General features: G+C 32.4%; 1 protein-coding gene across 1 annotated transcript in view; it reads right to left on the reverse strand.

The window, feature by feature from the left end:
* Positions 1-15,026, reverse strand: part of LOC122716681 (glutamate receptor 1) — a 277,322-nt gene that overhangs the window by 15,378 nt on the left and 246,918 nt on the right. Inside the window, 7 exon segments of the mRNA XM_043939999.1 lie at positions 505-625; positions 721-834; positions 1,154-1,261; positions 4,011-4,226; positions 9,078-9,242; positions 9,623-9,743; positions 11,020-11,152. Of these exon segments, the coding sequence (XP_043795934.1) occupies positions 505-625; positions 721-834; positions 1,154-1,261; positions 4,011-4,226; positions 9,078-9,242; positions 9,623-9,743; positions 11,020-11,152 (978 nt within the window).

Genomic DNA, 15,026 nt, shown 5'->3' on the forward strand with positions numbered 1-15,026 from the left:
GTGGTAAAAGTGTAAGTGTAAGCTGTGGACTTTTATTTTTTTCGTACAATATAAAATTTTTTTCCTTTTTTGTTTATTAAAAAAATTATTCTTTTTCTTCCTTTTTTAATAGTTTATTTCTTGGATTTGAAATTATCTTATGATTTTTATTATGATAGAAGATATGTTATATAAAAATAAGCATTCAATTAACTTTTGTAATTATAATTTTGTTAATTAAAAGATTATCTGTCAAAATTAAAATTCGAAAGTTTGTTTGATACTTATTTTTCGTTTCGAGAATTGAATTGTTCTTTTGATTTGTACAGATTCAAAGAAAAAAGATTTTCGAAAGGGATGGATTTTTTCTGTTTCTTTTTATTTTTATTCCTGGTAGACAGTGAACAAGCATTCAAAATTTATATTATCTTGAGATGATGCAATGATACTACAATTATATAATAATCAGAAAGGATGAGAAAAGCAAAATATTCTTGCAAAAATGTGCGATAAATATATACTTACACGTTATTCCCAGTTTCTTAGCTATGAGATCAGCCAAATCTTTGCAGTAGCCCTCGTAACTATCATTTCCAGTCAATATCTCTCCGCTATCCGATTTTTTCTGCATAATATACGGTTCCTCCTGTACCATTGGACACAATATTACAATAAGCAAATCAAGAAAAAAAAGTCAATCATTTGAACAAACACAATCCTATTCGTTTCGTCCATTCTTACCACAATGGTTGTGACAATGTAGGTTTTATTCTTCTCGATTTCCGCGTGCGGTCGAAGTCGAATGTACTTTGCCGCGATTGCCTGGAATCCAGCCTCGTCCGTCCATTCAGCCACCTTGAAAGGTAAATCGTGAATAGCTGATAGTTGGTCGAGATACGTTACAATCAACGTGTGATGAACGTGTGTGTATGTGTTCGTGGTTATAGATGGTCAATATTGTCGAGCAAAATCGTCGAAGGAAAAAAGAAAGAAAGAAATTAAAACAATCCAATTGTTTCTTTTCGTATTTGTGTAATATCAATATTTTCCTCCCTTTTCCCTTTTGTCGAGAGATTTGGTTGATTGAACATTTTGGAAACTGGTGTAGAGATAATGAAGGAAGAGGGAAATAAGGGATTCTAGGAAGGAGAAAAAAAAAAAAGAATATATTTACTTTGACCATGGCGCTGTTGACCGTCATCTCGACAACGTGGAGGGTGTAATTGTGCCTGCGACCGTCATCGTTAAAGCGGATCTCCCCTGTCAGCCCCTCGATTTCCACCTGAAAGTTAAATGGGAATCAAAGAGTCTGATTGTTGAACGATGTAACTGTATGTAACGACTCTCGCTCTTTTATGGGACGATGTTTGTAAACACTGTTTGTTTAAAAAAGGGTGAATACAGAGGATGGTGATTCAAGTATTAGACTAATGATATATTTTAATATTTAGTATATGTATTTATAGTTACTTTCCAAGATTTTTTAATGGATTCACAATGATGTTACAATCTACAGAATGATGTATATAATACAAGAATGAATCGAAAATGTGGAATAGAATTTTTTCATTTGAATTTTCGTTTTCGAGAAAATCGAATTTAAAAATTTTTCGAACTCGAGTGAATTTGATTCAATATTCATACGTACGGATAATAGATAAAGGCTTATGCTATGTATGAAAAATATGTGAAAAAAAAAATCTAGAAAAAAATTTTTTCATTTTCAAAGCTCTTCGTTCGACGAAATCGAATTTTTGAATTTGAAAATTGTTCGATTCTCTTCGCGATTTCAATTCTTCTTTAAGAATTAAAAAAAAAAAAAATAGAAATTCATTAATTACAATTTTTCCAAGTGAAAATCGATCAAAATTTACTTTCGTTTGAAAAATTTCTCAAAAACGATGATTTCCAGCGAACAAATTTTACTCCACATTTTCGACCTACTTTTACACATAAAAATCACATTTTGCTTATCCAGATACCTTATCTACACGATCGAACCTCTCCATCTTCAATCAAATTTCATCAATTTTTCAAAGTCAGCCGAAAATTTAAAATTTCCTCTCATAAATATAATCTTGATAAGCTTCTCTCTTTACTCGTAGCTAGTATTACAAAATTATTTTTAAAAAAAATGTAATCGTTAGAAACCAATATCTCTTGATACTAAAATTATTTCATAAAAACAAAATTCTCGTTCCGTGTAAGAAATCGTGAAAAAATTCTTGACCAATAACGCTTATCAATTCTCAATAAAATAACACTTCTCTTTCTCTTTTTTCTTTTCGACCGAGTTTGTCAGACGATGAATCGACATGTAATAAGAGGAGGAGGAGGAGAAGGAGGAGGGGTGGCACTTCCGGTGTAACTGTACACGTGTGTACATAGAACGGAGGGGAAGGATCTGACGTGGACGTAGGAATGCCGTTAGAGTCGGAATAACCACCAATTACTGTCAATGGCAGAGAGACGTCGGGAAGGGTCCCTGGCAATTTCGATTGCCATCGGCATTCGAAACATATAAAGCGCTTCCGTGCTTCAAGAATTTCAGGTCGAGATCGTTTCCACGTATATGCGTAACTTTCTCACCCTTTTGTAACGCGTCGTGAATTAAAAAGGTAAACGTAGAAAGGTTCGTTTGTTCGAAAGAATGTTAAGGAGAAATAGGTATTTTTATTTTTCTGTATTATTTTTCGAGATAAATCACAATACACGTAATTGCAATTCTATTCATCGTACAATTTGAAAATGAATTGTAGAGAAAGTTTTTTTCGTGTGATAGAAAATAGCGTGGTTCAAACAATTTCTTTTATCAATCTTTATTTGTTTTATTTTATTTGATGAATATTGAATTATCTGTCAATCCGATAATTTTTTAGCTAGCATTACAAAATTATTTTTTAAAAAAAATGTTATCGATAGAAACCAATACCTCTCTTAATACTAAAATAAAATTAAAATTATTTAATTTTTCTTCTTAACTTGTTTGTTAAAAGAAAAACAGCATTTGTTGAATAGGAGTATTATATCATTTTTAACGAATCAAATTACGACGTATAATCGAAGCTTCAACAGTAAAAAAGGAATATATAAGTGAAATAAATTTTATTAGATAAAGATTGACCGTACGTGGAGGAGGACCTAACATTGAGATAAATAATTGAATGGGTGCAGAATTTGTGGAACGAGAAAGTGAGATTCAGTGGAGGTCTGAAAATTGAAGGGATGTGAAAAAAATTTAGGAACGGAGGGAACGGTGGTGGAAATAAGCTGCGGGTGGTTGAATGATTTATTGAGATGAATAGTTTGTTAGGTTCTTAGATTTATGGTTTTCTAACGCTTTTCTAACGCCGTTTGATTGTCGGTTGTGTTCGCTGACTTTTGTTTTTTGTTTTTTGTAAGCTTAGAAAAATTTGTTATTATTCGACGTTTATTTTTCCCACGATTTTTAAAGATCGAAAGCGATAAATAAAGTTATATTTTATTTCTTTTTTCTTTCTTCAATAATTAAAAAAAGAGATCGAAATTCATAATCCATAAATTTTAAAGAGATTTTCCGGAGAGATTACAATTTATTAATAATCAAAACGACGTTTATTTTTCGGGCTAATTCGAGAGATTGGAAAGTGATTAATGAAAGCAATATTTATCTTTTAAACGATTAATAGAGATTGTAATTGATATACAAAACGTTATTTAATTAAATCGAACAATTTATAAATATTGGAATTAATGATAAAGATATATTTATTTTTCAAACGGTTTATAGGGAACGAGATTAATAAATGTAGCAAAATTTTATTTTTCAATCAATTTTCAGAGATTGAAAGTGATTGATAAAATGAAATTTATCTTTCCACGAATTAATACGAGTAAAGCGTTATTTAAATTTTGTATCGATCAATTTAATAGATATTAAAATCGTTGAAACGAAGCCACATTTATTTCTAAGCCATTTTTATTTTATTTTATTTTATTTTTTTTTTTCTAATCTTTCTCCAAGGAAAAAAGGAAGGATGGATTTCACTTACTTTTCTGAGTAGCCTGGAAATTTTATCGCCATATTCGAACGGTGTCACCCAGCCCCGACTGCTATTGCAATCCAGCGCCCTGGTGCCGTTAGTAATCTGACTGCTTCCAGGAATTCCGGTCCGTCTCACGTTGCTTCTGTCAGGCTTTTTTCTCAGAAACTTGTTGAACGCCTCGACGAGGACGAATACGGCATCGTACATCAGCGCAGCTTGCGCCTAATGCGAAGAGAATCGTAAAATGAGTGATTTTTTTTTTTTTTTTTTTTTTGCTTCGAAATGAGAAAAAGGTTAGGTTAATCGCAACGTAAGAATAATTTTTATTCTTTTTGAAATTCGTTTCTGCACCTTTCCTCGATCTTGTATCTTTGTAATATATATCGTGAGAGTAGAAAATTAATTTTTCTTCCAATATATCAAAATATATATATATATATATCTCGTATTTTTACATTCAAAATTGATTTCTCTTTAAATATATAAATTCGAAGTACATAAATTCGAATATCTTGTATTTCGATTATACTTTTGATGGTCGAAGAGAAAATTTAATTTTTCCTCCAAAAAGATATTGTTCTCGAAGATAAAATGGAAGGATAGGAAATGAATCTGGAGATGAAGAATATCGTTGTAAAGTTAATGTATTATTATTGGAGAGAGGAATAAACTTTTTTCTTCTTTCTTTTTTTTTTGTAAATATCGTGAAATATTGGAAAAACTATTTCGTTCATTCCAAAGTGTACATAAGTACGGCAAAGAAGGGGAATCATGGTAATTACAATGGTTTTTAAATTGCTTTCTTTTTCTGTTAGAGATACGGCTACTATAAGTACCGGCATGAATTATACATGAAGCTGTTTTCAAACCGGCACGAGAAGTATCGTGAATGTAAAGTGGGTTTCCTCGGATAATGTAAACGGATATATATATGTATACATCGATGTACTAAAAATTTATTTAACAATAATAATTTATTCTTGACTTTCTCCATCTAGATCTATCTCTATTCAATCAACAATTTTACATATGATTGCTATTTCTAATTATTGTCTCAATTATTATTACCTTCTTAATTTTTGTTTGCAATAAAAAAATATATGTAATTAAAGTACCAATTGTTGATATTATTATTGAATTTTGTGACTAAAGATTAAATATATATATTAGCTGATACACATAGAATTATGAAGAAAGGTGTAACTTTAATTAAATCACGATATGAAAAATTGGAAAATATATTATCACGAAATATAAAATTTTTTCAAATGCTTCGACCGACAAAAATCGCGACCGGTTACAATTCGTTTATTTTAATTCGATAAATCTAATAGTTTCGCTATTATATAAGGGAAAATTGAAAGGTTTTGGTAGATAGCGCGCGACAATTCTATTATGGCAGTCCAAGCCAGCTTCGTGCCCAATCATTCACACCGCTGAATACACAGAATAAAATAAATTACCAATTCTGTCCGTCAAATCGAGAAATCCCCCTCCCCCCTATCAAAATTTGTTTGATCGAGACCAACAAAAATTCAGTTTCAAAACATCGAATCGATCCTCGCCAATATCCTCGCCAACCTTCCATCCATCAATATTCCAAGAGACAAGCGTACAAGAATCAATTTCACCAAGCTCGATCTCTCAAAAAACCTTTGTCTCTCCAATCTTCTCCCAATAATAATTAAAACCACCCATATCGTCAAAATTAAATTCAATAAAATACTTGTTGAATTACCTTCATCCTTGAATAATTATTTAAACTTACGATAATCGAAGATAGAAAAATTCATTTTCAATTTATTTATTCGCAGAATAAAGAACATAATATAACTTGTGACCACTCCTCCCAAATAAATATTCCTAAATTGTTATTTGAAATAAATTTTCGATCCCATCACCCTGACGCTCGGTTAACAAGGGGGAGGAGGTGGCAAGAAGATCGGCCAGGGGACGGACGTATGCGGAATCACGTATGCGGGCGCGTGGCCAAAGTTCAGGAAGCACGTTAGGAAATTGCGCGGGGATCGATCAGGGATAATCGGTGTGTTGGATCGTCTTTCGAGAAGCCATCGTGCGACGAGATCGCGATAAGCTCGGATCCCCTTTCGTGCCGGGTTGGACGATTCATCGATGGACGATTCGCGATGGTGAAACGACGGACGTGCGAGCGGTTGATAGCGGTTACGATTATGGCCGGATGAAATTCGTGGTTCAGCTTTATACAGCTTTTTCGAATATCCTTCGCCTCGTGGAAAAATCGCGTGATCACAATTTGATTCTTTTTGCAATTCTCGTTCTCGGGATTTTTCTTGAGTGATGTTTCGAAAAAGTGTCATCCGTACCGATATTTCGAAATTGAAGGAAAAGATACAAGTTGATAAATGATAAATATATTAAAAAATTTGGTGATCGAGTTGTGTTCGTTTTGTCGATGTATCGAGGGAGAGTTAAATTCGCAGAAGAGTAATTGAATGTGTTAATAAAGAGAAGGAATAATATCAAAGACGTTTCGATCAAAATCTAATGTAAATTTTATTATGATGTGGTCAGTTCGATAAATATGTGAAAATAAAATTGATAAAATAAAATTGAGTGAAACTAATCTAACTTAATATTACAACAAACGTCGAGCCATTTGATATTGTTGTAAAAAAAAAAAAAAAAAGGAACACGATATCGTGAGATTTTGCTGGAGTAGCGTTTACATCGATTTTCGATATTTGCTTTAAACATTGATGAGTTTGTATAAACAGTATTGTACGATTTTTGAAAATCATCGTCCAATATTCAAAGTACAAGAGTTCCAAAATAATTTATATTGTGAATTTTTGAATATTAAATTGCGTGTTCTCAGGATTGTATTATCGATATGGACGAAAGAATTTTAAAATATTTTGTAACATATACATTGTTCAATGTAAAAAAGAGAAGATGATAAGAATAAAAATATGTTTACAATTTGTAAAAAATTTTTCAAACGAATGATTGCAAGTGAATATTTTCATTTTGCATTTTCTTTTTAATTACCTTTTAATTTTTACAGACTTGAAATGAAACAATTTGAAATACGTTTTATAAATATTGAAAAATGTTCTTCGATGTACAAGGCGATTTTTTTTCTGTCGAATTTATTCACTACGAATTTTTTTTCCATTTAAATATAGAAAAAAAACTGTGTGTGATAACTTTTGTCAATTTTAAACGTCAATTTTGTCAATTTCAACGTTTCGCTAAACTCGTATTATTATTATAAATTATCTTTTTCTCTTTAGTTTAGTTTTCGGATTTAACATGTATTTTCCTATTCTATTTGTATATTTCAAAATAATACTTCCTTTCTGTTTAGTTTTCGGATTTAATATTTATCTTTCTATTCACTTTCTGTACATAAAATCGATCGATCATAATTTTAACATTTTGTCAAATTGCGTAGATTTATTTCGATTTAAAAAAGATTATATCTTTGAATCCAGCAAATTGCTACCATTTTTTTGAAATATTAAATCATTTGTTCAAAAAACATGAAACTTGAAATTTTCTCTTCCAATTTTTAATTATTATATCTTTATATTTATATTCATATTTTAATTATAAGACATCAAAGCACTTCTTTTTATATATCAAAATAATATAAAAACCAAAATTTAAATGAAAATTTTCTTTTCTAATATTATCTTCAATTATTATATCTTTGGACTCTTAGAAAACTCTTAATCGTATGTGCCACGTTATAATGCTTTCCTTTATATCAAAAATGAATTATGATGATATTAATTCCTAATATCAAATTTCGTATCAATATTTTATTTCAATCGCAAATTTACTCTTAATAATATCACACGAGAATCTTCCTACAATTTTAACACTCCAATTTCTTTTATAAAAATTCTTCCACATTCTAGAAAAATAATTACATCTATAGCATAAAGAACTATTAATAACATTCATTCCCTATACTTTTCATATTTATATACCTTCACTTTCCTTTTAAATATTTTAAAATTACTATCAAAATTTTAACCAAATTATCCTTCAATAAAATATCCTTCGATTCGACCTGCTCTGATCCACCCTCAGACTCGGGATTACGTATCCCCTTGTTTGATTTTCTTTTCCGGTGGACTGGAGGCCACCCTTTTCTCATGCAATCGCTCCTCCTTGACCGTGCCAAGTATCCGAAAACAAGCCTGAAACCTGAGTAGATTGACGCGCTTAGGGTAGAAAATTGTAGTACTCGAAAGGTACTCGACAATATGGAGCTCGAATAGGGGGCTCTCCTTTTTCGAAAATTGACTACAGCCTGACTGATGGTACTGCTTTCACGAGTGCTTTCACGGTTATTGGAGATTGGAGCGGGGATAATGCTTGGTAAATTTCGAGGAAAGATTATTTTACTTATGGGAATCTGATTTCTGTATCGAGCGTAGTTGCGGTCGTAAAAATTCAGTGGTGGATCGCTTGTTTCGAAAACTTTAAATTCGTTCTATATAAATGCTAGAAAAGAAATACAAACAATTTGTATATTGTAATAATACAAGGCGTGTAATTCAAAGAAATAGGAAAAGGGGAAATGATTAAATAATATTCGTAAAATATAAAATTTCTTAAACATAGGAAATTTTCTTATAAATTTAAAAAAGATTAAAAATTATAAAGAATATATTTAGAGAAAACTCTTAACATATATTTATATAAATGATAACGAATACTTTTATATTTTGTATCTAATACAGCATCGTTTACAGTATATAATACAATATTTTATACATAATTCAACATATATAATTTCTTTAATAAAATCTATCAAAATACAATTTCACTAAAATTATACTTTAAAAAATAAAAAAAAAAAAACATAAGCAATTTTCAGACACATTCATCAATCTTCTTCTCATTAAAAATTTAAAACGATCTCTTGCATCCAAAGGAAAATCGAAACAAATATACATACATACATCCAAAAAAAAAAAAAAAAAAAAGAAAAGATAAATTCTCCTCTCAAAGAAGAGAGAGGAAGGAATATTCGAATGAAACGAGAGAAAGGCGGAACGGGGTGATATATATACGTACAGAAATGGATTCGCGGCCAGCTCCTTGAGACGTGGCCGGGTCGAGGCGATGCCATCCAGCCAGGAAATCTTTAACGTAGGGCCGTGTCGCGTCCACGATGCGAAATCCGGTGATGTTGATGGCCCCGTACTCGATCACCTCGCTCTCCCATCGATCGTCCATTATCTGATTGCGCGAAAACAGGCCGATTGTAACGATTGTAAAAGCTGCAGGTACGCGATACCCCCCCACTTCCGGTTGGACGTGCGCGGATACGAAAGGGTGTATAGATACGGGCAATTTGCATTGACAAAGGAAATAGTTTATCCGATTCTAAGATCGCTCTCATGTCTGAGTTTGATTTTCGAGATATATTATTATGTGTATGTGTATGTCGAGGTATATTATGTGTATATATAAAACGAAGAGTTGGTATTGGCGATCAAACGATGAAATTTTCACGCGAAAACGTATATTGGAATTTTTGCTCTAAAAATGGTTTTAATGTGAAAATTTTAACAATAGGATAGAGAATTAGAGAATTTTGGAATTCGTCGAACTCTTACCAATCCGCTTAATAAATAGTGGTACGTTCTTTTCCCAAGCGCGACGTCCCTCACGTGGCTTACCACGATATCTTTCGCCATGTCCGTGGGGCAGTCGAGTACGACGTATTTGTTACTCCATCTGCAAAGATTTAAATATTTAATTAGTGGTGTGTTTTTAATCGTGTTATTTTTAATACAAGGGTAATATAGTGATGTGCAAGTAGTACAGATCGATCATAATCGTAAAACTAAGGAATATGATATATAAATAAAAAGAGTTTATTAAATATAAGTTTAATTTGAAATATAATTTTTTCAATGATGAACACATCTTCGTTGCATCGAATATAATAAATAATATATTTTTCAAATAAATTGTTTTGCGGTATTATATTTATTATTCAAAGGAAAGTGTTAGTACTTATAAATAAAATTCATCGATACATATTTTTGAAAAAGTAATATCACTTCGTTGATACTAGTTTAAATAAAATAGTATTATAATGTGGTATACGATTTCTCTCTCATACGGATCCTAACAACGGTGGACAGATAATGAATTTACATAATTCCAGCCGCGTCGCTTCTCCGACGATAAAGTCTCGATGCAACGAGCTGTTTGCCTGTGACGTTTCGAATAGTTACGTTTTGTTTTCGGTAATGGGAATCGCTCATTCGATTCGGTCTCATTGTCAGTCCGATTGTTGATTACCTGGCCCGTGCAAACGCGTGGCCACTGGTAAATTGCGGCCACGAGACACGCGGTGACCGCTTCTATTCTATCACGAAAGGATGATCCGTCACGCTTTACCAAAGAGACTTTAACTATACGAGAAACAAAGCTTTTTAAATACTGGAAAATATATATTTTATTTCATTCCACGAGATGATTTCTTTTCGGAAAAAAAAAAGAAAAAGAAAGTAAGACGGAAAATAAGCAAATTTCATCAAATAGTTTTCTATCGAGTTAAATTTGTTTGAATTTTGTACCTTATAATTTTAGAATTTAAGAATTTGAAGATGATCGAACGAATTTTTCACTTTTCGATATTGCGCAAATTTGTTTATCCTTTTTTAAAAAATTCTGTATTGAAGTTATTGATCTTTATTGGATCACGGCTTTATTTTTAAGCTACGATTGAATTTTCTCCCTCTTTTTTTTTTTTTTTTATTTTTTTTTTAATGAAAATAACAATGCAGATATATTCAACGATCCCGAATTAATCCTGGAAATCAAATGGAGCATCAATTTGAAAAAAAAAAAAAGAAAAAACTCTTCTCGAATAAATTTCTTTATATATTCCCTTCGATCATTTATATATCGAATCGAAGCCAATTTCTTTCAGAATCGATCGTTGAAAAGTAATCTAGATCTAGAAAAAGAAAAAAAAAAGGGAAAAAATTTGCACACTCACCTATTCAATTCCTCCAAACTGCGCAAGAAATCGATCGCCTCGGACATATTTTGTATTCGTTTCACCGTCTCGACCTGAAACGATTCGTTTCCCGGCTTCAAACCCTGATAGATTTGCTGCAGCCTGAGCAGACCTGGAAAGGGAGGGACGAGATTTACAGTGGCCGCTTCGAATCTCGAAAATTCTCTATGGCCGTGCGCGCGGTTCGCCTCTCGTCATTACGCATTATACTATTCGCGTTTTCAGAAAATTATGCGCGCACGATTGCGCATCACATCGGCCGTTATTCATTGGCAGACGGTTCTGTTTGGCCTGCGGTCCACGCCCCAAATGTTTCGCGGTGATTGCACCGGAACCATCTCTCTAATCTCGTAATCAGATGGCGCGTGATCGTTTTGACGTGTTCCAAAAAAAGGAATTTTTATCCCTTCGTTTCCCCCCCCCCCCTCCCCTCCCCCCTCTTTATCCAGGGTGGGATCACGAGCGTTGATCGCGAGCGTGTCGTTTTATTACGTACGGATAAATTTTCTTTGGCTCTGGGCGATGGATAATATTTATCATCGATCGAAAAAAATTGGAGAAAATAAGGTAGGAACGAACAGTGAATAGGGAAAGTTTGATACTCCATGTAAAATTTTTTTTCTCTATCGAGTTAAATACAAGGGTTCCATTGTTTATAATACGATCGAGAAAAGAATGATTATGTATTGAAGCAAAAGTTTCGAGTTAATTTTTATAGAATTTTCAGCATTCTCTATGTACATTATATACATTTATAATATTTAAACTTTACACGTGATATTAATTTGTTAATGATATATAATTCATATTCGAAGAATATTCAAAATCGATTTTTTTTCTGGAAAACGAAAAAAGTTTTATTTCGAAATAAGAAATGAAAAAAATTGTGCTCTGGTTTTCTTACTAGTAAAAAGTAATTCGTGATATTTTCACAACGTTCTACATTCCATCTATCTATCAAATTTTTATTAATTAAAATACCACATTAAATTCTACAAAATTTAATAAATATATATATTATTATAATATTCAATCGAATCCAAAGAAATAATTCAATTTTTCTTCCCTATATTTAATCCCCTATCCCTAACAACAATAATTTTCTTTCCTGTTATCGAACGCAACACCTGTCACTCCATCGTAACGCAAACCAAACCACACATATCTCACCCCTTCTCACCAATGGCCAATATTATCGGAGATACAATTCCCGGTGACAAACCTCCAAACCGACCCATCCCAAAACCGACCATCTTCCCCGAGTCTTCCGCAACTCCAATCAAAAGTCCGCTCCTATTCATCCGCGTCCGTTTCACGGAAACAGATATTAAACGCTCTCCGCTGTTTGCGGACACGGGAAGATCGCTTTTTGGGGGGAGAGGGGGTGCGGAACAATCGACCGCGATGAAAGGATCGAGTGACTCGTAACCGCGGATACGGGCGAGGGTTTAATGCGAGCAGAGAGGGGGTGGAAATTGAAAAATCAGAAATAAAAGGACGAAGGTGGGGTTGGAGCGAAAGGGGATAGGAAAAGTCAACAGAATCGGCCGCGTTTCGCTTTTTCGCAGCGCGATGCGTGAAACTGAACTGGCCGGGGTTAACGAGCGGCGGCGCGTTACAAAAGCGAGGACGTTTCGTGAACATCCTTCCTATCTTCGGACAATTCAGAACACTGTTACTACTATTACTACATTTCGTGAGTGATGACGAATGAAAAATTCGAATACCAATGGATCGTGATATACTCAAACGAGTATAATAAGTAATAGTTGTAAAATAATAATAATAATAATAATTGTAAATAAATAATAAGTTGTAAAAATTTTGTTATCGAAATCTATTCGAACGATAGAGGGAATCGTGCCATTGAAATCGCTTTTTGATTTTTCTCGATATCTCGATCGGTTGCCGAGATATGAGGATTCAAAGTTTTCATAGCGCTTAAAATAGTGCAGAAATTATGAATGGGACCGCGACCCAGTGACCTACATTTTTTCCTGGAAATGCGTACTACGTTTTTCTAGGAATCGCGTCTGCCGACTGTCTAGAGTTTGGGATAGGTCAGTCAGGGGAGTGCGAGCGAGAGATCCGATTATCCGACGAGGACGGAGATAGTAAACGATTAAAAATTATCTTTTTCTTTACACGACGATATCTCGGGAACCGGAAGTCGTATCGGAATGAATCAAAAAGCATTTTAAAGGGGAAGATTTCATGCTTCTAATGATCGTTCATTCGTTGACCGGAAGTCATTATCTTCGGAATTATAGCGATTCAAAGTTTTTCTAATTTCAATCGGAATTGAAATCGAGTTTAAGGTAAACGATTAAAAATTACCTTTCTTTTTACACGATGATATCTCGGGAGCCGGAAGTCGTGTCGAGATAAATGAAAAAGCATTTTAAAAAGCAAGTTTCCACGGTTTTAATGATCTTTCATAGATTGATCGAAAATCATTATCTTCGAAGTTATAGCGATTCAAAGTTTTTCTAATTTCAATCGGGATTGAAATCGAGTTTAAGCTAAACGATTAAAAATTACTTTTCTCTTTATACGATGATATCTCGGGAACCGGAAGTCGTATCGAGATAAATGAAAAAGCATTTTAAAGAGCAAGTTTCCGCGGTTTTAATGATCTTTCATTCATTGAGCAAAAATCATTATCTTCGAAATTATAGCGATTTAAAGTTTTTTTAATTTTAATAGCGTTTTATCGGATTTAAAGTAAATGATTAAAAAGTTTCTTTTTGTTTATACGACGATATCTCAGGAACCGGAAGTCATATTGGAATAAATAAGAAAACATTTTGAAAAGCAAATTTTCGCATTTCTGCTGATCTTTCATTTGTGCAGGCCATTAATTTCGAAGTTATAGTGGTTCAAAGTTTCTGTATGATACTTTTCTATTCTACATTTGAGTTTAAAGATCTCTATGTTCTTTGATGCTTGAAGTTTACATTTTTTCTTTAGAAAAATTTACTAAAAAAATATCTTTGTTTTTTTGAAACTGTGAATAAGTAAAAAATATTATTTTTAAAGAAGAAGAATTACGTTTTAAATTTTGGAATCTCCAAACAATCTAATTTCTTATTTTCCAAAGTCAAGGAATAATTCTTTTTTTTTTTTTATATATTATTTCATAAATTTTGTATCAAAATTTTGTAAAATCATGAATATGATTCCTTTATCGAAAACTGTCAAAAGATTAGAATTGAATTTCATCCAGAAATGCGATATAATCTTTACTGGAAGATTATTCCACGCATGATAATCTATTCACTTTGATCTCTGTCGGCTCGATTTGAACATTAATCAAATTCCTTTAACATTGCTACCGTGCCGGAATCCGTAACAATGAATTCACAAACGGTCTTAATTAACATTGTTCACTATTGATACTCGATAACAATATAATACCTTTCAATTAACTAACGTATCTCTTATTCTTCGATTCTATTCTCAATTCAATCTCGAGAAGTTCTGCGAGATCACTTTTCGATCCTGAAGCCGATAAAAGTAAAAATAAATTCAAGAGAAGATCGAATGGGAATGGTTCGAGTATGATTTGGTAGAAATACGCCAGCTTTTCGAGAAAATATCACGAGATCATGAACTAATCTTTCAAATAGCATCTGATATCAAAAGGAAAGATTTAAAGTTATCCATATTCTTTTCCATAAAAATATTCATTTTGATTCTTTACTGAAATCTCACTATCTTTATCATTTTTAGAAAAATAACATACGAATATAAGTTCAAATGTAAACACTGAAATATTATTACACGTACATTTAATAATTTGCGTCTCTCTTCTCTTTCTCTCTCTCTCTCTCTCTCTCTCTCTCTCTCTCTCTCTCTCTCTTGTTTTAATCTCAGCTCGTAATCCTTTCCATGATAAAACTCCTAATTACGCACGGTAATAAAATATTTAAACCTTAATGAAAAACGTAAACTTTACTTAAATTCCGTAACATCTTTCTTTATTT

Source organism: Apis laboriosa, unplaced genomic scaffold, assembly GCF_014066325.1.
Source record: "Apis laboriosa isolate Shangri-la unplaced genomic scaffold, ASM1406632v1 scaffold47_cov149, whole genome shotgun sequence".
Classification (NCBI taxonomy): Eukaryota; Metazoa; Arthropoda; class Insecta; order Hymenoptera; family Apidae; genus Apis; species Apis laboriosa.